Genomic DNA, 27,300 nt, shown 5'->3' with positions numbered 1-27,300 from the left:
CCATTGCGCAGCTTAACGTCAACCAAATAGGTCTCCAAAATTTAACTAAAAGTTATAAATAGATACTGTTATTTATGTAAGAAGCCAATAAAATAAAACTTAACACCAAGAGAGAGAAATTATTTATTTCAGCGCGCTGAACTGTTTGCATTATCAAATACCTGAATAGCGCTGCGTATGGATCTGATGAACAAAGACTGTAAAGAGGTAATTTATCACCTGATTAGAATATATTTTTCCTGCATGCTTCCTGCGGAGGCGGCAGACTTGAATATTCTTTGGTCGTAAGAAAGCTTAGTTTTATGAGGTAACTTTCTTTCATTTCATGACGAAAATTAATCATATCTCTCATCAACACTATCTACGTAACCGGTTACAAAGTCATTTCCTTTGGACTGAAAACACCATAATTTATTTATGCCACCTTCTACCATTAATCTGACAAATCCTTGTTTAGACCTACATATGTTTCCATAGTATAGTATACACTAGTATAGTATAGCATAGTATATTTTATTTTGCACGAAATAATGCATTGAATTACATTATCTATGGTCATAAACATACAACAACAAGTAACAAACATCAATAACAAATAAAACAATAAGTAAGCAAAGAAATATAAAATATTAGTAGTACATGTACCGTAATTGGAAACAAAAATAAAATTTAGATATTGTTAGACATTATAATTTGATGAACAAATTTTCCGAGACTGTTAACAATGAAACTATCATTTGAGGTAAATAATTTTTTAAGTAAGTTATCCTTGGATAATTCTTGAATTTTTTCATCATAAACTGAAACCATATTTAGAAATTGTATACGACTATTCTTAATTTCAATATTTTCACAGTCCATGAATGCACGAGTTTCACTGCCAACAGCCCCTAGATCACATAGTGTACAAATTCTTTCTTCTGGAGGTATTCCTTGATATCTCAACTTTTCAATTGGAAGTGAATGAGCTGAAATTCTAAACCTAGTTAAGCTGGTTCGATGTTTTATATTTTTCATAAGATCCATTTATGGCTCAAATTTGAATGCTAATTTTATTTTGTTGTATGTTCGTAATTTGTTATTTTCTGCTTTTTGTAGACTTTGCAACCACATTTTTTCTACATACAATTGTTTTAACTTTGTTTTAAAATTTGAAATATCAATCCCAGTTACACTAGTTTCAGTAATTTCAAGCAGTTTATTAATAAATGCTGTCCAAGTATTACCGGTGCTATTTTTTTCTTGGTTGAAAGCAGAACACACCAATTCATTACATTTATAATTCTTAAGTCTTTTCCAGAATTTCAGCATGTGTGTGCAGAGTTCAATAATAATAGGGTAGCATCCCAACTCTGCCCCAACAGCATTATTGCTTGCTTTCTTATGTACACCCAAGACCAATTATCTAGACCACTAATATTCTCATCACTTTCAACTCTGGCAGATCTCTTTTTGTTGTTCCTGTTACTATAGTAACTATCACTGGGCGTCACATAGCTCTTGTTGTCATTTCTGGAATATTTCCTATGTCTGGAGTCAACTCTATTTTGAGTTGGTTTTCTGCTCTTATTCCTCGTGTATTGTTCATTTATACCATTTCTGTAGTTATTGTTCATAGCATTTATTAAATCTGATGCTAATATCTTTGTACCTACTTATATCATTTAGGTGGATAGAATCAGCATTATAGAATTTCCTGGATTTATATAATTTCTTGTGGTTTACAAATGTTATTCCATTTATATCCTGTAACTCTGTCTGTATTTTGACGTTTAGTTCTTTGATCTTGAAATTTAATTCAGCATTTCCTCTTGGTAGGCTACCAGAAATAATGACTGAACTAGGTTCATTCATATTATGTTTAGCTTGTTTAGCTAGTTGTATAATCTTACTGGCAATCTTGTCACTTCCATTGTTGTTAGCAACATCATTACTGCCAACATGCAGTATTTACTTTCTTGATATTTTCCAATGAATTCTGTTTAATGTAGTTAGTGGCATTAGCAACGGTAGATGTATGTGCTTTGTACACTTGGTGTTTCAAGATCTTCTCTGGTTGAATATGTTTTACAAGAGAGTCACCAAGTATTAGTATGCCTCTATCTTTCTTATCAGGTTTGGTAGTTCACTGACTATGTTTTGTTTCTGCATTTCTCTTGTCAACTGAATGTGATTTCTCTTGTACCACTTTCACCTGTTTAGCTTCTCCATTATTATTATGTATCATACTGTCATCTTTTCCTGTTTTTTCTTTAGTTTTTACGTGTTTCTTAACTGGACGGAATCCTGTATCCATACCATTAATTATTGTCTCTCATACATCATATTTGTCTTCAAGTATTTTAATACGATTGTATAGAGTGTTATTAGTTGTTTTCAGGTCATGGTTTTCTTCCATTAATGTTGAATTAATATCCACCATTTCTTGCAGTTGATTTTTATGGAGGTGTTCAGCTTTCATAAACTCACTAAAGTCTCTATAGTCTTTGTTTTAATATAAAGAGATTGTCTGTGGTCCTGCAGTTTTTCCTAAAACCGAATTGATGCTTTGAAATAATATTTTGTTTGTCCAAGTATGCTATTAGCCTAGTGTTCAGGATACTGGTAAACAGTTTTCCTAAGCAGCTAGATACTGCAATCCCTCTGTAGTTATTAGGAATTGTCTTGGACCCTGACTTGTGAATAGGAACGACTAAGCTTGTGTTCCAACTGGCTGGAAAAATGCCTGAATTATATATATGACTAAACAACTTTTGAAGCCTTTCAAGAATGTAGAATTCTCCATATTTAAACATTTCATTACAGAGCTCGTCCTCCCCTGATGTTTTATTCAGTTTAAGTTGATTAATTGCTTTTTTGATTTCAGGTATAGTGATTTGGGCATTTAAATCATTGTTTTGTTTTCAACAGTCCAATCAGTTTGACTAATTTCATTTAAATTGTTTTTATTAGGGCAATTTGTTTCTAAATCAGTTGTTATTGTTTAAAAGCTTTTTAAAGTAAGACAGCCATTCATTGGGCTCAATTGAATTGTTATTGTTATCTAAACAATCTGAGTTTAAGTCTCGTAACAGCTTCCAAAATTTTGATGGTTCACCTTCCGAATCACTTAGCTGTTTTAAGTCAGTCATATTTTTTCCTTTTAATTAATTTTTTATATATTTTTTTTTTTATGACAAAGTATTTTCCCCTGGTGAACGGATCAAGGGGATATTGCTGAAACAATTTGCTAGCAGTTTTAAGTTCATTTCGAATTTCCCAGCACTCTCTATCAAACCATAATTTGGTTTCTCTTTTTTTCTTTTTTCTAATTTTGGGTGTTATTTTTTTGACAGTTTTGTCCACGACTGATGACAGCAAAGCCCTAAATTCTGTAACAACATCATCACAATTGTTTGAATCAATTTTGTTTATAATGTCGCTAATTTCGTTTTCTTTAGCAATTTCAAGAAGTTGCCTAAATTTTAGTTTTGCTTCACTGTCCCAGATGTATTTTGCTGGTAGTGGTTTCATGTCCATTTTGACTTCACGTTTTTTTTTTAGCAGTTTTCAGTTTTAGCACTGGAAAGTCATTTTCAGCCCAGATCTGGAAGTTAGTTGACTGAATGAGAATTCCTCCATTTGAATAAAATTTAATATGAAGGACCTGGTTTTCTTTCTCTTTTGCACTGTTCATATGATAGTGGAACATTCTAGCTAGTTCATATTTGTTTGGTTTATCTTCCCATTCAACTTCTAGGCCATGCTGTTTTTCATAATCCTTGTTGTACCACTGTTTACAAACAGCAATCCAAGTAGAGATCTTATTTTCCTTACGCTTGAATTTCACATCACATGGGACTAGTGTACCCCAGCTTGTTTGTAGTCTGTATACAATGTTTCATTTCTTGGTAAGTCTTTCATAGATATGTTACATTTCCTGTTTACTATACTATTTGTACTCGCATATATATATTTTTATTAGACGCATAAAATCCTTAGGAAAGGATAAGAAGTGTCTTACAGAAAAAAATAAAACAAACTACAATCTAAAAAAGAAAACAAAAAAGAAAAACTTTTCTAAAAAAATAAAACAAATCAAAAACAATAAAGACAATTTGCAGCCAATGGTGAATACAGAATATAGAATGAACACAAAATGTAGCCTAATACACTGATAGTTGTTGCTGTTTTGTTCCATAGCTGTTTTTTAGGAAGACTGCTAAGGCTGGTGCTAGAGTATGGTTTGAAATAATCAAAATGAATTTATTCTGACTATTTTCTTTATCAAAATTTGGAACTTTATTTTGGGCAGTCAGGATTGTCTTTGACTACACTATCCACTGTACCAAGGTCGTCACTGTATTCAATGTTGGAATCTCTCAATGGTTTTGGCATTCTTTTAGTTGGTTCCTCAGCTGTTTTACTCTTTATTTTGGTATCAGTAGATGCAGCCTGACTTCACAAATAGTTTGTTGTAGAAAATTATTGTAGATCTTCCTTCCTACCAATTCATTTAGTAGATTTTAGCAGACAAGATGCAGACACACTGTTAACAGCATGTTAATTAGTATAACAATATGGTTTGTAAGGTAACTCAATGGTAGAAGAAGGGGGGGGGGGTATTTTCTGAGTAAATATCTTGTATGTCTCAAACTTTATACCACATACATGGATGCATATACATTTTAATAAATTATTATCACTAAATTATTTGTAAATGATATAAACTGTATGTGCAGTTGTTCAGATATACGATATATATAATGAATGGTAACTGCAGAGAGTAGTAAAATTCACAGTCCCTCTATCTTTTAAGCTCCGCTGTCGACTTTGTCAAGCGGAGCTTATCGTATGAGTGATTGTCCGTCGTCGTCCATGTCAATGTTTTACTTTTTCGACTTCTTCTTGAAAACTACAAGCCTGAATGCTTTGATACTTGGTGTATATGTACCTTGGATAGACCTCTTCTTGTTAAAAACCACAAGTCCAATTGCTTTGATATTACATATATAGGTACTACATGTGGACCTCTTTCAGATTTGTTCATTTTGTAATGATATCTTTAATTCTCTAGTTTTAGTGAATATTTTTTTAATTTTTGGTAAAAAGTGATATTTCTTACTTCCTGTTGAAAACCGCAAGTCTGATTGCTTTTCTGTTACATATATAGGTACTACATGTGGACCTCTTTCAGATTTGTTAATTTCGTTGTGATATCTTCAATTATCTAATTTTGATGATTTTTTTGGGTGAAAAGTCCTGTTGCTATACATATTGTTCATTTTCTAATGATATCTTGTGTTCTTTAATTGCAATGTGCATTGCTAATAGCGGAGCTATCTCAGCCGACAGGCTGCTTGTTTGTATGAGTTATGTCATTCGTAATTGAGGCAGTAACTTGCGCTACGTTTATGCGTATGTAGTAATAGATCACATACAAAATGAAAAGCACAAAATCGTTTTCGTTTAGACATTCAACTTTATTCTTAAATATGCCTCGCTAACAACGGTTTGCATTCATTTCATTCATTACTACAACATCCAACCATATCTACCTGCACTATCCTCCATCGTCATGTCATACTAGTATGAATCGGTATATGTTCTCTACTGAGGGTGTGATTTTGTTTCGTGCTGAGTGTTCAGACAGCAAGCATCTCTCGGGACCAAGATCAACATTTTGGCATGTGTCAACTTGGTCACAACCAATTACACACATGCTTCGGTACGTGACGACTCGATCTCTAACATCGACGCCACTAATCACTACCCTAGTTATTGTTATAAATAAAACAATGTAACGTACGTCTTTGTCAAGTAGGCTAAATCCTATGTGAATATCTTATTACATTTTCTCATTATCAGAGACACTGTGATTTTACTTCACAAATTTGTCACACAAGTAAAAAACTAAAGGTTTTACTCAAATTTGGATTCTCGCCATTCACCAGAAATAGTTTGTTTAACCTTACGCAGGTTATATTATGGGATAAAAACATAAACAAGACGATTAGTTTCTGTGTACAAGCATGACTGACAGCTAGCATAGTTGAACAATCAATCTAATTGGAATACTAAGCTCTGCCCTTTAGACATTCAATTCAGACAAATAAATGGAGTGACCAATTTGACTGGTTTATTTTTCAGAGGATAACATTCAGCATTTTGGTTTTATATAATAGACTGGATGAGAACCACGAAATAATGCAGTTTATTTTGAGATGTAAATCTCACTTGTGCATACCGGTATGTCAAATTTTGACTTATTAAGAGTTCTTAATATTTAATTTTTTCAGTAAAATGAACAGCTTTATTTTTCAAAAGAAGAGCATTTCTCTTTTGCCTTTAATTTTTTTTTTTTTTTGTTCATTTTTTTAACTTAAATTTTACCCACAACAACCCTTTTCTCAAGTTGGGAACCCTCACAGTTTCTCGTGGGGGAGGCCCTTAGGGGAACTCAAAAAGAGGCTTCTAGGTGAAGCCATGAACAAGCTGAGAAAACCACTATTCCAAAGGTAAGAAACACTTGTATTGTGTGTTTCTTTAATTCAACCCATCAGTGTGTTGAATTGTGATGTCAGTTTAGTTTATTAAACTAGTTTTCCATGGTAAAACAATGTTTACTCAGACATTAGTTCACCTGCAAGGCCTCTCTCATGGGGAACTGTGAGGGCTCCTAACTTGTAAAAATTAGCCAATTTTAACATTTTTTTCTTCAAGAACTACTCAACAGATTTCAATGACACTTGATAGATAAATGCTCTGAGATAATGTGCAGACCTGATTAGTTTTGCATATTAATGACCTAATGTATATATTATTAACCAATTTTTAGTTCCAGCAATATCTCAACTACTCACCAGATTTCAATGAAACTTAGTATATATTAAGTCAATAAGCCATATACATTTTTAGTTTAGGGCTATAAATTATGTGGTCAAAATATTTCCTAAAATATTTTATTTGCTAATTAAACATTGTAACTGCAGGTGATCAACTTTTCAATTTCTTCCAAGTCATCCCTAGTGGTCTAGTGGTTAGGATATGTGGCTTTCACCCACAGGGCCCGGGTTCGATTCCCGGCTAGGGAACTTACTTTTTTTGTAATTAGTATTCTATTGTGTAATCTTTATTATTTCTCAACTGTTTTTAGTTGATTGTGAATTTTTCTGGATTTTTTGTTGTTGTTGACTGTTTTTCGTTTTGTTTTGTAACCATTTTAATTCCTCTGGCGAATATTATGCGTTTCAATAAAAAGTTTTAACATGAATGTCACAGTCCTCGTTATTTGATTATAAAGTAGTACATCTGCAAACAGGTGAATGAATATGTATTCTATGTGGGTACAACTCATCATAAAGTGATTTCCCATAATCTAGTTTTGTACTGACAACTAAAAACTTCCACAGACCCATGTTCAGAATCTCAGAGTACACAAGTGCAACAAAACAACAAAACTATTTGTCATACATGTATACTTGCTCAAGAAACTGCATTCATAAATCTGAGTGAACCTTGATGTACATGACTTCTTTGTTAATTCAGGTCTTAGTAAAATAATAATCTTTATTGCATAATCGTATTTTTATTTGGATATTAACTCATAAAAAGTAAATTACAATAAAGATGAAAAAAACTGATGAGGTAACAAACTGTAAGCGCTAAAATTACTTTTTTTTTATCTAGGGGCAGCTGGTTGGTTTTTGAAATGATTTTCTCTGGCACTGAAACAGTTATAGATGTAGCTTGCTAGTTATGTTATGTTTTGGCTGTTATTGCTTGTTAGCATTGTAATCAGTTTATTGGTATTTGTGTTGTTGCAATGTATTGAATTTATTTCCTTCAACATTTCAGTTTTCTCATTTTCATACAGCTTGCATTCAAGTAAGAAATTCATTTCGTCTTCAATCTCATTTTGGTCGCAAACAGTGCACTTTCCACCACTGCAAGGAATTTTTTAGTATCGTCCTTTCTCTATTTCTAAATTATGGGTACTAATTCTCAATTTTGTCAATGCTGCTCTATGTTTTGCATTTGTTACTGTTAGATAATTTTTATATTACCAGGACCTGGGTTTGTTTCAACATCACTACTGGGCATCAGAATCATTCTCATGTTGTCAAATACAATTTGTTATAAACACGGTAAGGTTTATTATTTAAAATGTATTCATTGTACATAGAACAACATCTGTTAATTGTTAAACAATTGTAAAAGCTATGTTTTCAGAGCAAGTACATGTAATAATTAAAGAAGCCAGTAGCGATAAAGGTTGGTCTGCTCATAACCTTCAATGGAGAAGTAACAATAATTGTTTGAAGTCTTCTTAGTGCAGTGATATTATTGAATTTCAATCATTATTAATTGGTATAAAATACTGTAAACCATTTAATTTTCACTTCTAGATATGTTCAGGATTTTATGGAATTTGTGTACAACATATTTCAATAAAGTCCCTGACACTTCATGTTGTAGAAACCCAGAAAAAATTGCTTTGCAAACTAATGGACAATGGCCCTACAGGCATCGCTATGCAATCACAGTAGTTTTGTATTCTTCTAGCATTTCGACCATGAAAAAATAATTGTTTTTGGGAGTGGCCGAATTATTAGAAGAAAAACAGAATTTTTTTTTTGAGTGGTCAAACTATCAGAGGCGTATTTTGAGTGGTCGAATTCTAGTAACTGATTGAAAAGAACAAGACAATAAGCTAGATTGACTGAAATTTCAGATCATTGGTACCATGTTTTTGGATACATTCAATGACCTGATACATAAAACCATATTTTTTATTGGTCAATCACTTGACCATGTATGACACAAGATCGCAAGCTTCTACAAAAAAAAATTGGGTTTTTCATTTGATGCAACAAAACATGCATTCACAGCAGACGGAAATTCATTTGAGATGTTACTGGATTTTTAGTCCCCGTTCGGACGCAGTCAGAAAACGGGGACTTATGTTTTGCCCTGTGTGCGTCCGTGCGTCCGTGATCACTAAGTTCAAACTTCACTCATACATCACACATTATATGGGACATATGCACATGCATTTTTTTCATGATCCGATTAACGATAGCCGAATAGCGGCCATTTTAAGGCCGAAAATGCATCAAAATCGCACATTTTCACCATTCCGGACCCTGATCTCAGTTATGCATGGACGGATTTTGTTCAAATTTGGTACATACATTAAACATAATAGGACCTTGATGCACGTCATTTTTTTTTTTGGATCGGGTTCGAAATGGCCGACTGGCGGCCATTTTGTTTTAAAGAATTCAGTTCTGGATCCGTATCTGAGACATGCTTGGATTGATCGAGTTCAAACTTCACACACACAAGGTACATCATGTCACAAATATGTATGTGCATTTGTTTCATGATCTCATTAACGATAGCCAAATGGGGGCCGCTTTAAGGCCGAAAATGCATTGAAATCGCACATTTTCACCATTCCGGACCCGTATCTCAGTTATGCATGGATGGATTTTGTTCAAATTTGGTACATACATTAAACATAATAGGACCTTGATGCACGTCTTTTTTTTTTCGGATCAAGTTCGAAATGGTCGACTGGTGGCCATTTTGTTAAAGAATTCAGTTCTGGATCCGTATCCAAGACATGTCTGGGATGATCAAGTTCAAACTTCACACACACATGGTACATCATGTCACAAATAGATATGTGCATTTGTTTCATGATCTGCTTAACAATAGCGGAATGATGGCCATTTTAAGGCCGAAAATGCATCAAAATCACATATTTTCACAATTCCAGAACCGGATCTCAGTCATGCATGGATGGATTTTGTTCAGATTTAGCACAATGTGTTGTACATATGCAGGTGCATTTCGGTCATGATCTGCTTTGAATGTATATGTCACTCAAATATGAACGGAACGGGGACGTGTCATTGACAATGACTTGTTGTATTCAGTTTTCCATTTCAACCACCATCACCACTTAGTAAGCTGAGATCATATGTTAGTGTTATATCAACTTAGTTTCATCGTAAACGAATGATTTCGGTCGAATGTAAATGCTTGTTTGTCATTACACATGGCTCATTTAAATATGTTAATGACGGTTCAGTGACGATTCACCGATGTTGTAGCAAGATCTTTATGCTTTGATTTTGACGGGGAAAACGGTATGATTTTTTTAAATAAAAAAATTTGTTGTTTTCAAAAAATAACTGAACATTTGACGAATAATTTAACATTGTTAACAGAAATAACAGCTCATTGTCGAAACGAAGCTTACCCATTCACGCTAGTCACAAGAAACATCATACTCTTGAATAGGTGTCAATGACTACGGTAAAATATAAATTAGAGTATTTTAGGCGTCAGGAGTGAATGAAATATCCAAAATATTAAAAACAAAATTGCAGAAAAAATGCCGGGCGATTTCATGGTCCGTTGCAGACTGTACTCGACCGACTGTCCATACACGTGTTGTCACTGTACATCCGCCATGTTGAATCGCAGGAGATCGGCAAAATCTTCATTACAACTAACAGTTTAATGCTCACAACATAAAAAATACAAATATAATCATAGGCATCCTGCTATTATATAATGAATAAATTAATCGACACAGGGACCCCCCCCCCCCGGAGTTGTGGATATTTCGGAAATCGCGACACAAGCAAAAGACCGGGAAACAATTTTCTTGAAAAATATGTCCTCATTAATTAATCGTTCATATGCAATAAATTGACAGGGTATACAATTCACAAAATAGTTTCGTAGATTGGAGACAATTGTTTGCTTATTTGACTTTTCACAAGAATATAAAGCTGGTAATCATCATAATATTCACGAATGTACGTCACGGATTGTACAGCAATCGTACCCCAATACATTCAATTTTACTGAAACTGGAGAACTTACCTTTGCAAACACGTCTCTTATGCCGCCTTCTTGAAGTTCTTGAAATCAAATAAGGTTACTAGTTCTTCTGGTAACTAGTGAATGAGACCACTGAGCCGAACAGAATACATGTATAAACAGTACTAGAATAAGTTGCACGCAATGGAGAAATCATGTGCTGTTAAACAGCAGTGTTACTCTCAGATCTAATCTACTGTAAAATACTTTATTTCAGCTGGAATTATCATTCGCTAAAAAGACTTTTTCTGGGTGTTTTGTATTGAATTTATTTTCATTGATTTTTGACAAGATGAATGTAAAATACAGGAAAAAGGGTATATTCGCTGAAAAAAGTTGCAAGCGAAAAAATAAAGTATTTTACAGTGATTAATTTATTCTAAGCATGCGCAGTTGTAATTTTTGATGAAAATCATGAAAAAGACCCACTTGGAATTTTCAGATCTAGAAAAAAAAAATTGTGTGCATACTCGTCTGAGACTTGTTCATCAACCTGCCAAGTTTCACTGATATCTGCTGTAGAATTTCTGAGAAAATGTTGGAGATGGAAAGCGGAAAATGGACATTTGACAAAACCTGCATTGTAAAGTCCCCTTTTCAGACTGAAGCTTTTCAGGCTGCCATGCATGACTTTCTGAATTTCTTAATTGATGAGAGCTTTGCAGTACCGACCTGTTATGACGTTTATCTTGCCGGTCCTCATTTGAACTTTGCTGTGAATGTGCTCAACCTTGCATCCATGCATGTATGTGCATCTCAGACTTGCCTGTACCAAACACATTAAAACTGTTCTTAAAACTTTTAGGGAACTGTGACTTGTAGAAATTAGCCAATTTTAAGCCTTTTTCTCAATATTTTATTTGCTAATTAAGCATTGCAACTGTAGGTGATCGACTTTTCTATTTCTTCCAAGTCCTCCCTAGTGGTCTAGTGGTTAGGATATGTGGCTTTCACCCACAGGGCCCGGGTTCGATTCCCGGCTAGGGAACTTACTTTTTTTTTAATTAGTAATCCATTGTGTAATCTTTATTATTTCTCAACTGTTTTTAGTTGATTGTGAATTTTTCTGGATTTTTTGTTGTTGTTGACTGTTTTTCGTTTTGTTTTGTAACAATTTTAATTCCTCCGTCGAATATTTTATATGTGTTTCAATGAAAAGTTTTAAAAAAGTATAATAAAGCCATGCATGACTTTCTGAATTTCCTAATTGATGAGAACCTTGCAGTACCGACCTGTTATGACGTTTATCTTATCAGTCCTCATTTGAACTTTGCTGTGAGTGTGCTCATCCTTGCATCCATGTATGTATGTGCATCTCAGACTTGCCTGTACCAAACACATTAGAACTGTTCTTAAAACATTTAGGAAACTGTGACTTGTAAAAATTAGCCAATTTCAAGCCTTTTTCCCAAGACCTACTTAACAGATTTCAATGACACTTGATAGATAGATGCTCTGGGATAATGTGCAGACCTGATTAGTTTTTGCATATTAATGACCTAATGTGCATATTAATTAACCAATTTTTAGTTCCAGCAATATCTCAACTATTCACCAGATTTCAATGAAACTTAGTATATACCTGTTATAACGTTTATCTTGCCGGTCCTCATTCGAACTGTGAGTGTGCTTATCCTTGCATCCCTGTGTGTATGTGCATCCTGTACCAAACACATTAAAACTTTATGCATACATCATATATCTTGGGATACATATGCACACTCATTTGTTTCATGATCTGATTCAAGATGGCTGAATGGCAGCCATTTTTATGCCAAAATTTATCAAAATCAAGCATTTCTGCCATTCTGGAACCAAATCTTGGTTATGTATGAACAGATTTTATTCAAACTTGGTGTGTACATTGAATTCCATAGGACCTTGTCAGTTTGGATTCAATATGGCTGATTGGGACCTTGTCAGTTTGGATTCAATATGGCTGACTGGGACCTTGTCAGTTTGGATTCAATATGGCTGACTGGGACCTTGTCAGTTTGGATTCAATATGACTGACTTGTGGCTATTTTGTTTTTAGTGAATGCAGTATTGGAGCCATATGACATGCTCTGGTTTGTCATGTTCCAACTTTATATATTTCTTAAACAGCATAACTCACAGGGACTTTATACATAATGATTTTTGTTCTCATACTAAAAGTGTTGGATTTTTAGTTGAAATATATAAGAAGACAAATACATGACTTTTATGCAAATGTACTGCTCCTGCACCTAAATTACATGTTGAATTATTCGAACCATGATATTTGGTATCACTCAAACTGTTCTTAAACTTTCAGGCTGTGATGAAGAATATAGAAATAAAAGCAAAGGTTTTCCAAGTCAACATTTTGAAAAAAATTGCCTCTGATTTGAGTAAGAGTGATGGAGAAATTTTAAAACAAGAAGATACTTTCTTTAATTGTGAAAATGGAAGGCTGAAACTTAGAGAATTCAATGTAAGTTCATCTTCTGTAAAATACTTTAAAATACTTTAGCTCGAATTAATTTTCGCTGAAAAGATTTTTTGTTGTTTTGAATTTTTTGTATGGAATTTATTTTCACTGATTTTTGACGAGTTGAATGTAAAATATACGAAGAAAGGTATATTTTCACTGAATCACTTTCAGTGAAAAGAGTGAAAATTAATTCCAAGCAAAAATAAAGTATTTTATAGTATTTAACAGTTATAGTATAGTACATATATGTCACGTATTAAATATTGTTTTAGAGCTGTAGGTATATTGTGGGTCTGTGCAAGGGATGGCATGTGAGATAGATACTATTAGCATTCCGGTGAATCTCCATACGCTGGCTTCTTCTCGAGCATTATAGAACAGTGACTTCCCACTCTATTGTTGATGAACAATGTAGCTTAATTAGCATAACAATTAACACAATATATTGTTGTACTAATCGGTCAATGTGCTATTAGTTGCGTTCACGCACAGCTCCTTAGCACGGGCTAAGAGGTCAAATTCCTTAGCCCGTGCTAAGAAAACGTGCGTGAACGCTTAGCACGGGCTAAGGAATGCTAAGTACGGGTTAAATCTGATCCAAATTTAAGACGCGGTCTAGACCTTAGCACGGGCTAACGAAGCATGCGCGAACGCTTAGCCCAGGGCTAAGCGCCCTCTGCGGCGACCTTTGGGTGTGAAAATTGTCCCATGTTCGTATAACGACACTATTCCACCAGTCATTACTCCACGCTCGCTTCCACACTAATCGAGTCACTGTAGTAGTAGAGCGTACAGCAGCTCCAATCGTAGACAAAAAAAATTTGGTTCGCTGTCTGCAACATGCATTAATAAAACTCTATATTCTGTTACGCCCGTTGTATACTGTTTATGTGCATCCAAATAAGTTGGGTCAGTCTTCTCTCGCGTTCCTGTGCACGTCGCTTCAAAATTAGAACGAAACATGCCAGCAGCAGAAATAGAACTTTGCGCATGTCATCGATTTTTCGTTCGTAAATAGCGGCTTACCAAAGGTCACCGACTAATGGCACCCCTTAGCCCGTACTAACGACTGGCCCTCCCTGTGCGTGGACGCAATTGGGTCTAGCCAAAATGCAAATATGCTAGATAAGCCTAAATCAGCTTAAATCTTAGCCCGCACTTCGTGTAACGTGAACACAACTATTGAGCTGGATAGAACACTGACTGCATAATTACCTTAGAATGGAAAGATGTATTCAGCAGATTTTGAAATTTTTTGTGCAAAATCTTTGATTCAAATACTAGTATTTAACTTCATGTCTAACTTTATATGCTAAAACTAAGTGATCTTTGGGAGTGATGGTATTTATAGCTGGCATTACAGTGCCAGGATAAGTTGATATGTTCATGAGTTGTTTTACTGCATCATTGTTATAACATGATGCACAATTCTCCTTTCCACAGAGTTCTGTATGCGCACATCATTTGAACATTGTTCTGACCAGCTTATCTCAAAACTCCAACAAGCAACATGCTGTTATTACCAGCAGTAAATATTCAGTCAGATTATACTGCCAGAACATTTTATAAAGAAGCTAGGTAGTGCTGTTAAATTAAGAATGAAGTTTATCATGGTTTTCGTACTGCTAAAACATACTAGGTAATTTAATCTTCTAGTTACTGACTGTAAACTTTTAATTAATTATTTATAGCTTGTTCTACAGATGATTCAAGTACTTTTTGTTCCATACACAATGAGCAATACTGTAATCTCTATTAAAAGTCGCAGCTTCTATTAAAATGGTACAATGCAACAGAGAGGATGTAGCTTCTATTAGAGCATTTACGCATGAGAAATGGTGAATGTTTGGTTCTAATGTTTTCAAAAGGAATGGTTTTGACTTCTGTTAAGGAAGAGGTTTTAAATAAAGTTTTTACAGTAGATATATACTTCATTTAACCTGCTTTGTATGCTTAAGTCAACTTTGCTTTTTTCACAAAATAAACCCATGTGAATATCTTATTAGAAGTGCATCTCCAATAGAAACACATATACTGGTAGATCAAAAATTTGTTGTATACTGAAGTATTAAAATATTACTTATTTTGACCATAGAAATGCCAATAAATGTAATGCTTTATCAAATGCTATTTTAGTGAACTTATTTCAATGACAGTTTTAGTAGAACTTTTTGCAGCAAAATGTAAGTTATGATAGATACATCATGTATTTCCGATAAGATACTGATGGATCTTTAAGGTAGTGGGGATAAATGTATGCGAGTGCATTGATTACAATATAAACACTTGTTTGATTAACACCCACAATAACCATTCACCCCTGTAGTATATCATTGTATTGTGGTAAATAATTTGGTTTGTCCTGGTATGCCTTACATACATAATCAACTTTTTTTTTTTTATAGAATCTTAATAAACCTTCTCAGTTAATTTATTATGAGAGAACTGATGAGACTGGACCAAAATCGTCTGATTATCATATTACTACAGTAGAGAACCCAGGAGAATTAAAGGTACATACGGTACCTGTGATTTTTATAAATAATATCACATGCTATCTCCCTTGAGATTGGGGTCAAAAGTCGGGTGATTATTGTAAAAGCATTAATTTTCATTATTTGATATTTCATCGTATTCACCAGATTATAAATTCACTGATGTTCTAGTGAAACCATGAGTTCTATTGTAATTTTTCATGTTCAAGTGGATTTAATACAGAGAATATTCCTCATTAGCATAAATCAAGCCGGTGAATAATTAATGAGTAAACAGTACCATCAGAGTTTTGTATTGGCGAGTGTCTGATGTCAAACTAGAATAAAACATGTACCCCGGTATGATGTATTTATCTCATTCATATTTTTATGGTCTTAAAACGAAAAACAATGTACTGATTTAACAATAAATAACTCATTACTTATATAACATAACATATATACTCATTTGTGGTACTGCAGAGATTTTAATATTACAAACAATTTGATTAAATATTAATTCTGAAAATGAATATAGTTTATCATGATAGTAGTTCTCTATAGTTATCAGACTAGAAACTTGGGAGCTCAAGTCCTGTTAACATTTTCATAGCTATGGTGATAAGGATATTTGATATGCCTGTCTTACATCACACTGTGGTGATATGGATATTTGATATGCCTGTATTACATCACACTGTGGTGATATGGATATTTGATATGCCTGTATTACATCACACTGTGGTGATATGGATATTGATATGCCTGTATTACATCACACTGTGGTGATATGGATATTTGATATGCCTGTATTACATCACACTGTGATGATATGGATACTTGATATGCCTGTCTTACATCACACTGTGGTGATATGCCTGTATTACATCACACTGTGGTGATATGGATACTTGATATGCCTGTCTTACATCACACTGTGGTGATATGGATATTTGATATGCCTGTATTACATCACACTGTGATGATATGGATATTTGATATGCCTGTATTACATCACACTGTGGTGATATGGATACTTGATATGCCTGTATTACATCACACTGTGGTGATATGCCTGTATTACATCACACTATGGTGATATGCCTGTATTACATCACACTGTGGTGATATGCCTGTATTACATCACACTGTGGTGATATAGATATTTGATATGCCTGTTTTACATCACACTGTGGTGATATGGATATTTGATATGCCTGTATTACATCACACTGTGGTGATATGGATATTTGATATGCCTGTATTACATCACACTGTGGTGATATGGATACTTGATATGCCTGTATTACATCATACTGTGGTGATATGCCTGTATTACATCACACTGTGGTGATATGCCTGTATTACATCACACTGTGGTGATATAGATATTTGATATGCCTGTATTACATCACACTGTGGTGATATGAATATTTGATATGCCTGTATTACATCACACTGGTGATATGGATATTTTATCTGCCCTGTATTACATCACACTGTGGTGATATGGATATTTGATATGCCTGTCTTACATCACACTGTGGTGATATGGATATTTGATATGCCCTGTATTACATCACACTGTGGTGATATGGATATTTGATATGCCTGTATTACATCACACTGTGGTGATTTGGATATTTGATATGCCTGTATTACATCACACTGTGGTGATATGTCTGTATTACATCACACTGTGGTGATATGGATATTTGATATGCCTGTATTACATCACACTGTGGTGATATGGATATTTGATATGCCTGTTTTACATCACACTGTGATGATATGGATATTTGATATGCCTGTATTACATCACACTGTGGTGATATGGATATTTGATATGCCTGTATTACATCACACTGTGGTGATATGCCTGTATTACATCACACTGTGGTGATATGGATATTTGATATGCCTGTATTACATCACACTGTGATGATATGGATATTTGATATGCCTGTATTACATCACACTGTGATGATATGGATATTTGATCTGTCTTGTGTTACATCACACTGTGGTGATATGGATATTTGATCTGTCTTGTATTACATCACACTGTGATGATATGGATATTTGATCTTTCTTGTATTACATCACACTGTGGTGATATGGATATTTGATATGCCTGTATTACATCACACTGTGGTGATATGCCTGTATTACATCACACTGTGGTGATATGGATATTTGATATGCCTGTATTACATCACACTGTGGTGATATGGATATTTGATATGCCTGTTTTACATCACACTGTGATGATATGGATATTTAATATGCCTGTATTACATCACACTGTGGTGACATGGATATTTGATATGCCTGTATTACATCACACTGTGGTGATATGGATATTTGATATGCCTGTTTTACATCACACTGTGATGATATGGATATTTGATATGCCTGTATTACATCACACTGTGGTGATATGCCTGTATTACATCACACTGTGATGATATGGATATTTGATCTGTCTTGTATTACATCACACTGTGGTGATATAGATATTTGATATGCCTTTATTACATCACACTGTGGTGATATGCCTGTATTACATCACACTGTGGTGATATAGATATTTGATATGCCTGTTTTACATCACACTGTGGTGATATGGATATTTGATATGCCTGTATTACATCACACTGTGGTGATATGGATATTTGATATGCCTGTATTACATCACACTGTGGTGATATGGATACTTGATATGCCTGTATTACATCATACTGTGGTGATATGCCTGTATTACATCGCACTGTGGTGATATGCCTGTATTACATCACACTGTGGTGATATAGATATTTGATATGCCTGTTTTACATCACACTGTGATGTTATGGATATTTGATATGCCTGTATTACATCACACTGTGGTGATATGAATATTTGATATGCCTGTATTACATCACACTGGTGATATGGATATTTTATCTGCCCTGTATTACATCACACTGTGGTGATTTGGATATTTGATATGCCTGTATTACATCACACTGTGGTGATATGTCTGTATTACATCACACTGTGGTGATATGGATATTTGATATGCCTGTATTACATCACACTGTGGTGATATGGATATTTGATATGCCTGTATTACATCACACTGTGGTGATTTGGATATTTGATATGCCTGTATTACATCACACTGTGGTGATATGTCTGTATTACATCACACTGTGGTGATATGGATATTTGATATGCCTGTATTACATCACACTGTGATGATATGGATATTTGATATGCCTGTATTACATCACACTGTGGTGATATGGATATTTGATATGCCTGTATTACATCACACTGTGATGATATGGATATTTGATCTGTCTTGTGTTACATTACACTGTGGTGATATGGATATTTGATCTGTCTTGTATTACATCACACTGTGATGATATGGATATTTGATCTGTCTTGTATTACATCACACTGTGGTGATATGGATATTTGATATGCCTGTATTACATCACACTGTGGTGATATGCCTGTATTACATCACACTGTGGTGATATGGATATTTGATATGCCTGTATTACATCACACTGTGGTGATATGGATATTTGATATGCCTGTTTTACATCACACTGTGATGATATGGATATTTAATATGCCTGTATTACATCACACTGTGGTGACATGGATATTTGATATGCCTGTATTACATCACACTGTGGTGATATGGATATTTGATATGCCTGTTTTACATCACACTGGGATGATATGGATATTTGATATGCCTGTATTACATCACACTGTGGTGATATGCCTGTATTACATCACACTGTGGTGATATGGATATTTGATATGCCTGTATTACATCACACTGTGGTGATATGGATATTTGATATGCCTGTTTTACATCACACTGTGATGATATGGATATTTAATATGCCTGTATTACATCACACTGTGGTGACATGGATATTTGATATGCCTGTATTACATCACACTGTGGTGATATGGATATTTGATATGCCTGTTTTACATCACACTGTGATGATATGGATATTTGATATGCCTGTATTACATCACACTGTGGTGATATGCCTGTATTACATCACACTGTGATGATATGGATATTTGATCTGTCTTGTATTACATCACACTGTGGTGATATAGATATTTGATATGCCTTTATTACATCACACTGTGGTGATATGCCTGTATTACATCACACTGTGGTGACATGGATATTTGATATGCCTGTCTTACATCACACTGTGATGATATGGATATTTGATCTGTCTTGTATTACATCACACAGTGAAGATACACATTTTATGAATGTGATAGTGAGAAAAACATTGCCACATTCATCACTATGATTTTTTTTTTCTGTAGACAACTCTTAGTAAAGCTCTTGGTGTGAAAGGTGTGGTCAGAAAAAGCAGAATATTGTATATGGTTGGGCAGACTAGAATACACATCGATGAAGTGGATAATCTTGGAGATTTCATGGAACTTGAAGTAATCATTTGTCAATTTTAACATATTCACATCAACATGATTTTTGATCATGCCATGATGGAGAGAAAATGTTGTTCTCCGTTTAAATAATTTCAAACGATTGAAATAGCCGAAATAGCTGGTGTGTTACCAGCTTTTAATGAAAAACTTGGAAGTGCATCAGTTGATTCAAATCATTCAGTTGATCATTCAAATCTCATTACATACACTGTTTATGTTGTATGGGACCCATCTTGGCCATGACACATGCCATTCCAAAGGATGACGTATGCTGCTTTAATCTTAGTACTTACACTAGTTGAGATACATGTGTATGATGAAGCAGGAAATTAAAAAAAAAAACATGTTTTTATTTCTCATTACAGGTTGTTATGAATCCAGAACAAAGTCAAGAAGATGGCATTAAAATAGCCAATGAATTGATGGAAAAACTGAAAATCAAAGAAACTAATTTAATATCTGTGGCCTATATAGATTTATTATCAAAGTAACATTCTGAAAAATAAATTTATATCTTTTGTGCAGTTTTGATACTATGATCTAAAGAAACTATACTTAGTAGTAAAGTAAAGAAAGAACTGCCTTCTTGCCATTGATTTAATTATCGATAAATACTGCTACAATTGCAAGAAAGAATAGAACAGTAGTACGATACAGGTTTTGCTAATGATATAGCTATATTGCTCACAATGTATTCATTGCGTAAAGGACGACGTCAAAAGATCGATGTCAGATAAAAAACTTAATTCCTTTAGTTTTTTCCAAACCCCCCTACCCCCCACTGAAACTTAATTGATAAATATTGGTCATGGCGTCAGTAGTATTGCATAGCAGTTGGTTGTAAAAAGATTTTACAAATGCACCTCATTTGACGCACAGATTTACACTCGAACCAAACCATTTTTCTGTTTTTTTTCCCTTTTCGGTTATTTCTGTCCATGATTGGATAGAAAAAAAAAACGAGCTACAAATACTCCAAGATTTTTTTGACTTCCTTAAAAAATAAAATCGTTTTTGTAGGATGGAAACTTCTCTATGAATGATCAAAACAGGAAATGTTTTAGAAAAGTGGAACAAAGCTATCGGTACTAATGCATATTCTACTTGATTTGAAATGCACAAGACAACACATTTTACCATTCTGCGGTGAAAGGGTCCTGATTGTCAAAATAAAACCCTGGAGTTGTAAAATTATCATCTTAGATGAATTGCAATCATTGAGGTACAACCACAAAAGAGTATACTAGTATTGTGTGTTCGTAAACAAACCCAGAATTGTAAATTCACTACGTTATTATCATAATATGAATGGATTACAACTAAGAACTAATAATACAAATATTTCTTGGGATGAAACAGCTTAAAATTGGCCAATTATTATGCAAGTTGGATAATCTAATATTTTTCATTGACTCATTAAATGGAAAATCTAGTACTGTTTGAGTCTATAGCGCCCCCATGAGTCTGCCTGTATAGAGCATATGGGCACAAGTATAATTACTTATCAGTTGACTGCATTATGAAAAATCTCCCATGTTTTTTGTAAGTGAACTTAATTTGTGTATGTATGAAAGCAAGTTTGCAAATTAAAGTTAAATAAAACAAACTAAATCTATATGACATCGTTCAAGTACATTGTAATTTTTGAAACCCATTTAAAAGACGTATGATCGGTCTACCCTATACCTCTATCTACAGCAGGGATACAGGAAATTTTGTTCCAGATAATAATTTTTGCCCCTAATTTATAAGCATTCATTCTGTCCTGCATTTCCAATTGTTAAGGATTCACCTTTGGGAAAATCTTGGAGATATATTTGTGGCATAACATGTTAAGCGGGGAGGGAAAAAAATGAGTCAAGTTATTGCCCGAGTCAAGTTATTGCCCTATTCAAGAAATCAAAACGGCAAATATGTCTGGAAATTATTGTTAGTGTTAAGGTCGGCATAAATTTGCAAGGGGGAGGGGGTCGAAACAATTTCTTAAAACATTACATGATTGTATTATGTTACTCTTTTGTGAAACTTTAGACCATGTCTATAACTTTGCACAAACTGTATGCCAATGATTTGCAGTTTATTAACAATTATAATATAGTTTTCAGCAGATTAATCCTTGTCTATCAAAACTATTGTTTGGTCATTTTTGTCATCACATTGGCAAAATTAAATTCAAGTTCCATATCATCAAAGTCATCATCAGATCCAACATCAAATAGAAAACGATTCTCCTTTGGTTTCATTCCATTGGTGGTACCAATACACGAGTTATTTGTTTTGTGATTAATAACTGAACTTGTTTCTAGTGGCAATGACGTGTTATCAGTTTTAGTTTTGGCTTCTGTCTCCAATCTTGGTGAAAAGGAAAATTTGCTTAGTTTGGCACGAGTTGAGGTTGACAATTTATTTGTATTGTTTGATGGCAATTCTTTACTGAGATTGTGTTTCATAGATGCACTGCTGCAGTCTGTATCCATGCCAGCATCAACAACGCCTGCTTCATTCAGATTGTTCAACTTTTTACCCCTCTTTTCTTTTTTTGGTAATGCTTGAGCAGGCTCTGTTCTCTTGGAATCTAAAGTCTTATTTGACCCACTTGCTCCAAATGTATTAGTTTTCTGTGACTCCCCAATCAAAATCTTTTCCTGAACACTCACTTTGTGACTCATCTTTTTCACATGTCCTTGAATTCTGGCAAATTGTTTAATTCTATCCAAAGCCACTGACTTTGTATTGTTTGTGTCATCCTCGCGTGCATGTTCCTCTTCTTTCCCATGGTCACAAATGTCATCAATACTTTTTTCACGTCTGTCTCTTTTTATACCTTTCCTTTGTTTATTTTGCCCATTTCCGACGTTGACATCTTCATTGATACATTGATTACTAGGTATCTGTGCCAGTTGTTGCTCTTCTTGTGGATGGGATATTTCATTTGTATTATTTCCTGCTGATTTGCTCTGAGAAACACTTGCCATTAAAGTATCCCCATCTTCATCCACTGGCATGGAAACATCTTTTTGCTGAGCAATTTCAGGTACAATATCTAACTTTCGAATTTTAGTCCTGACAGATTTTCCCAACCCTGATTTGTCTGTATTGTTTATTGCTTGCCCTCCATTATCTGATAATATCACACTTGTGTCTAAGTCAAAAGTTCGGTTGAGGTCAATATCCCGGGCATTCCTCCTTGTGTTCTGTGGATGTTCACTGCTCTGGCTAGATTCAACAGAATGGATAACTACTCTTTCATCTTCCAATCTTTGAATTTCCTTAGCAGCTAAATCATCCAGTCCAAGATGTAATAAGACAAGTTCAACTGAAATGAAATGAAAAGATGAAATAAATAATTGCACTTTTAATTTTACATCTGCGATAAAACAGCTGTTATAGACTTAAGAATGTATGTTGTCTTTGGAGGTTATCCCATGAGTGATACACGAGTTATTAATAAGTAGTAGTATTTGTTCAGCTCTTTTTATGATGGTATTTTAGTTATTTCTGACACATTTGGTGTCATTAAATTTACTATTTATAGACATTAGTATTTTTATCGACACGAAAATGTGCACCAAATAATTTCTCGCATGATTTCAATGTGTAATTCAGTTTTAACTAAGTAACATTCCTATAAATGTAGCACAAAACCACTGAACAGATTAGAATATTGGCACATTGTGTCATTGTGAGCCTTAATATCAAAGTTTGCATGTACCAATCAGATTACTGGGATTGAATTACAGAAATGTGGTTTAAAGACATTTACACCACACATTCTTCACCTTGTGTTCTGTATTCCATTTCTGAATCTTCTGGGAACGATGTATGGAGTGCATTGACTCCACCCATCAAAGCAGCACCCTATAAAATAAATATATCGGCATTTGCTGAGACATTAAAAAGGCATTGCATTGTGAGCACTGAAATATAGTAAAAGTGAGCAAGTAAAAGTGATCATACCTGTATAGAGGATTCCATTACAGATACTGAGATATAATACTGAGCAAGTGATCATACCTGCATAGAGGATTCCATTACAAATACTGAGATATAATACTGAGCAAGTAAAAGTGATCATACCTGCATAGAGGATTCAATTACAGATACTGAGATATAATACTGAGCAAGTGATCATACCTGCATAGAGGATTCCATTACAAATACTGAGATATAGTACTGAGCAAGTAAAAGTGATCATACCTGCATAGAGGATTCCATTACAGATACTGAGATATAGTACTGAGCAGGTAAAAGTGATCATACCTGCATAGAGGATTCCATTACAGATACTGAGATATAATACTGAGCAAGTAAAAGTGATCATACCTGCATAGAGGATTCCATTACAGATACTGAGATATAGTACTGAGCAAGTAAAAGTGATCATACCTGCATAGAGGATTCCATTACAGATACTGAGATATAGTACTGAGCAAGTAAAAGTGATCATACCTGCATAGAGGATTCCATTACAGATACTGAGATATAGTACTGAGAAAGTAAAAGTGATCATACCTGCATAGAGGATTCCATTACAGATACTGAGATATAGTACTGAGCAGGTAAAAGTGATCATACCTGCATAGAGGATTCCATTACAGATACTGAGATATAGTACTGAGCAAGTAAAAGTGATCATACCTGCATAGAGGATTCCATCACAGATACTGAGATATAATACTGAGCAAGTAAAAGTGATCATACCTGCATAGATGAATCCATTACAGACACTGAGATATAGTACTGAGCAAGTAAAAGTGATCATACCGTAGAGGATTCCATTACAGATACTGAGATATAATACTGAGCAAGTAAAAGTGATCATACCTGCATAGAGGATTCCATTACAGATACTGAGATATAGTATTGAGCAAGTAAACGTGATCATACCTGCATAGAGGATTCCATTACAGATACTGAGATATAGTACTGAGCAGGTAAAAGTGATCATACCTGCATAGAGGATTCCATTACAGATACTGAGATATAATACTGAGAAAGTAAAAGTGATCATACCTGCATAGAGGATTCCATTACAGATACTGAGATATAATACTGAGCAAGTGATCATACCTGCATAGAGGATTCCATTACAAATACTGAGATGTAATACTGAGCAAGTAAAAGTGATCATACCTGCATAGAGGATTCCATTACAGATACTGAGATATAATACTGAGAAAGTAAAAGTGATCATACCTGCATAGAGGATTCCATTACAGATACTGAGATATAATACTGAGCAAGTGATCATACCTGCATAGAGGATTCCATTACAAATACTGAGATATAGTACTGAGCAAGTAAAAGTGATCATACCTGCATAGAGGATTCCATTACAGATACTGAGATATAGTACTGAGCAGGTAAAAGTGATCATACCTGCATAGAGGATTCCATTACAGATACTGAGATATAATACTGAGCAAGTAAAAGTGATCATACCTGCATAGAGGATTCCATTACAGATACAATGTACTGAGATATAGTACTGAGCAAGTAAAAGTGATCATACCTGCATAGAGGATTCCATTACAGATACTGAGATATAGTACTGAGCAGGTAAAAGTGATCATACCTGCATAGAGGATTCCATTACAGATACTGAGATATAATACTGAGCAAGTAAAAGTGATCATACCTGCATAGAGGATTCCATTACAGATACTGAGATATAATACTGAGCAAGTAAAAGTGATCATAGCTGCATAGAGGATTCCATTACAGATACTGAGATATAGTACTGAGCAGGTAAAAGTGATCATACCTGCATAGAGGATTCCATTACAGATACTGAGATATAGTACTGAGCAAGTAAAAGTGATCATACCTGCATAGAGGATTCCATTACAGATACTGAGATATAATACTGAGCAGGTAAAAGTGATCATACCTGCATAGAGGATTCCATTACAGATACTGAGATATAATACTGAGCAAGTAAAAGTGATCATACCTGTATAGAGGATTCAATTACAGATACTGAGATATAGTACTGAGCAGGTAAAAGTGATCATACCTGCATAGAGGATTCCATTACAGATACTGAGATATAATACTGAGCAAGTAAAAGTGATCATACCTGCATAGAGGATTCCATTACAGATACTGAGATATAGTACTGAGCAAGTAAAAGTGATCATACCTGCATAGAGGATTCCATTACAGATACTGAGATATAGTACTGAGCAAGTAAACGTGATCATACCTGCATAGAGGATTCCATTACAGATACTGAGATATAGTACTGAGCAGGTAAAAGTGATCATACCTGCATAGAGGATTCCATTACAGATACTGAGATATAGTACTGAGCAAGTAAAAGTGATCATACCTGCATAGAGGATTCCATTACAGATACTGAGATATAGTACTGAGAAAGTAAAAGTGATCATACCTGCATAGAGGATTCCATTACAGATACTGCCACAACAGCATCCATTACAGTCACTTCATGGTGACACATTAACTTTGCATGGGCTTGAGCCAATCTAACCATGCTTTCCAATAATCTAATAGTGGTTCGTGCAGCATTCCTCTGATCTGCCTGTCTTTGGCACTGATAGTATCGACTTAAAACTCTGGGAATATATGAAAAGGACAAGATAGATAAGTTATCTTAACATTGTTGGGGTTTGGACAGCTCATAAAGTTAATGAAAAAGGGAGTCGATGGTGATAATTAGAAAAAACATACATACACAAGTAACTTACAGATTGCTTTCAGGTGTAAGATCTGGTTCCAATTGTTTTATCATACACATATACGCTTTCATCTTATCCATATTCCAAAGCTGATCCTTAGAAATGACTAAAAGACAAACTTCAGTCAAATTCTTGTATGTAACTTTGTGATGCTAATTAAACATTCAACCAAACAGAAATGTTATTTATCAATCTATTTGGCATTTCGCTCACTATGCTATAAATCTAGCAAGGACCCTAGTGTATCTCATTGTCCATTCAGATTTATGCAAACATCACATACACTATAGGATGTTGTAATCGTCTT

At 34.3% G+C, this 27,300-nt stretch overlaps 2 protein-coding genes and 2 non-coding genes across 5 annotated transcripts in view; 3 read left to right on the top strand and 1 right to left on the bottom strand.

Moving 5' to 3' along the window:
* Positions 1 to 218: 218 nt before the first annotated feature.
* On the top strand, positions 219 to 21,907 carry LOC144346045 (uncharacterized). Of its 2 annotated transcripts, XM_085499842.1 has the most exons (6): positions 219 to 307; positions 6,130 to 6,228; positions 13,175 to 13,333; positions 15,739 to 15,846; positions 20,167 to 20,292; positions 20,658 to 21,907. In XM_085499842.1, exons 2-6 carry the CDS (start codon positions 6,187 to 6,189, stop codon positions 20,781 to 20,783), a joined length of 561 nt encoding a protein of 186 aa, XP_085355968.1. In that variant the 5' UTR covers positions 219 to 307; positions 6,130 to 6,186; the 3' UTR covers positions 20,784 to 21,907. The 2 variants fall into 2 exon arrangements, with proteins under 2 accessions (XP_085355968.1, XP_085355969.1); XM_085499843.1 differs by lacking the exon at positions 6,130 to 6,228 and having other exon boundaries at positions 233 to 307.
* Positions 7,002 to 7,073, top strand: TRNAE-UUC (transfer RNA glutamic acid (anticodon UUC)). The gene has a single exon. It is a non-coding gene; the product is annotated as a tRNA-Glu (tRNA).
* Positions 11,795 to 11,866, top strand: TRNAE-UUC (transfer RNA glutamic acid (anticodon UUC)). Its single transcript has one exon. It is a non-coding gene; the product is annotated as a tRNA-Glu (tRNA).
* Positions 20,622 to 27,300, bottom strand: part of LOC100372960 (uncharacterized) — a 58,650-nt gene continuing 51,971 nt past the window's right edge. The window contains exons 15-18 of the mRNA XM_085499840.1: positions 27,003 to 27,082; positions 26,687 to 26,870; positions 24,072 to 24,150; positions 20,622 to 23,608 (exon numbers count right to left, since the gene is read on the bottom strand). Of these exons, the coding sequence (XP_085355966.1) occupies positions 22,422 to 23,608; positions 24,072 to 24,150; positions 26,687 to 26,870; positions 27,003 to 27,082 (1,530 nt within the window). The 3' untranslated portion in view covers positions 20,622 to 22,421. The remainder of the gene's footprint in view (positions 23,609 to 24,071; positions 24,151 to 26,686; positions 26,871 to 27,002; positions 27,083 to 27,300) is intronic.

This window comes from Saccoglossus kowalevskii, chromosome 1, assembly GCF_978046115.1.
Source record: "Saccoglossus kowalevskii chromosome 1, keSacKowa6.1, whole genome shotgun sequence".
Taxonomy (NCBI): Eukaryota; Metazoa; Hemichordata; class Enteropneusta; family Harrimaniidae; genus Saccoglossus; species Saccoglossus kowalevskii.
The sequence above is the reverse complement of the archived record's forward strand: the minus strand, read 5'-3'. Positions and strand labels throughout refer to the sequence as shown.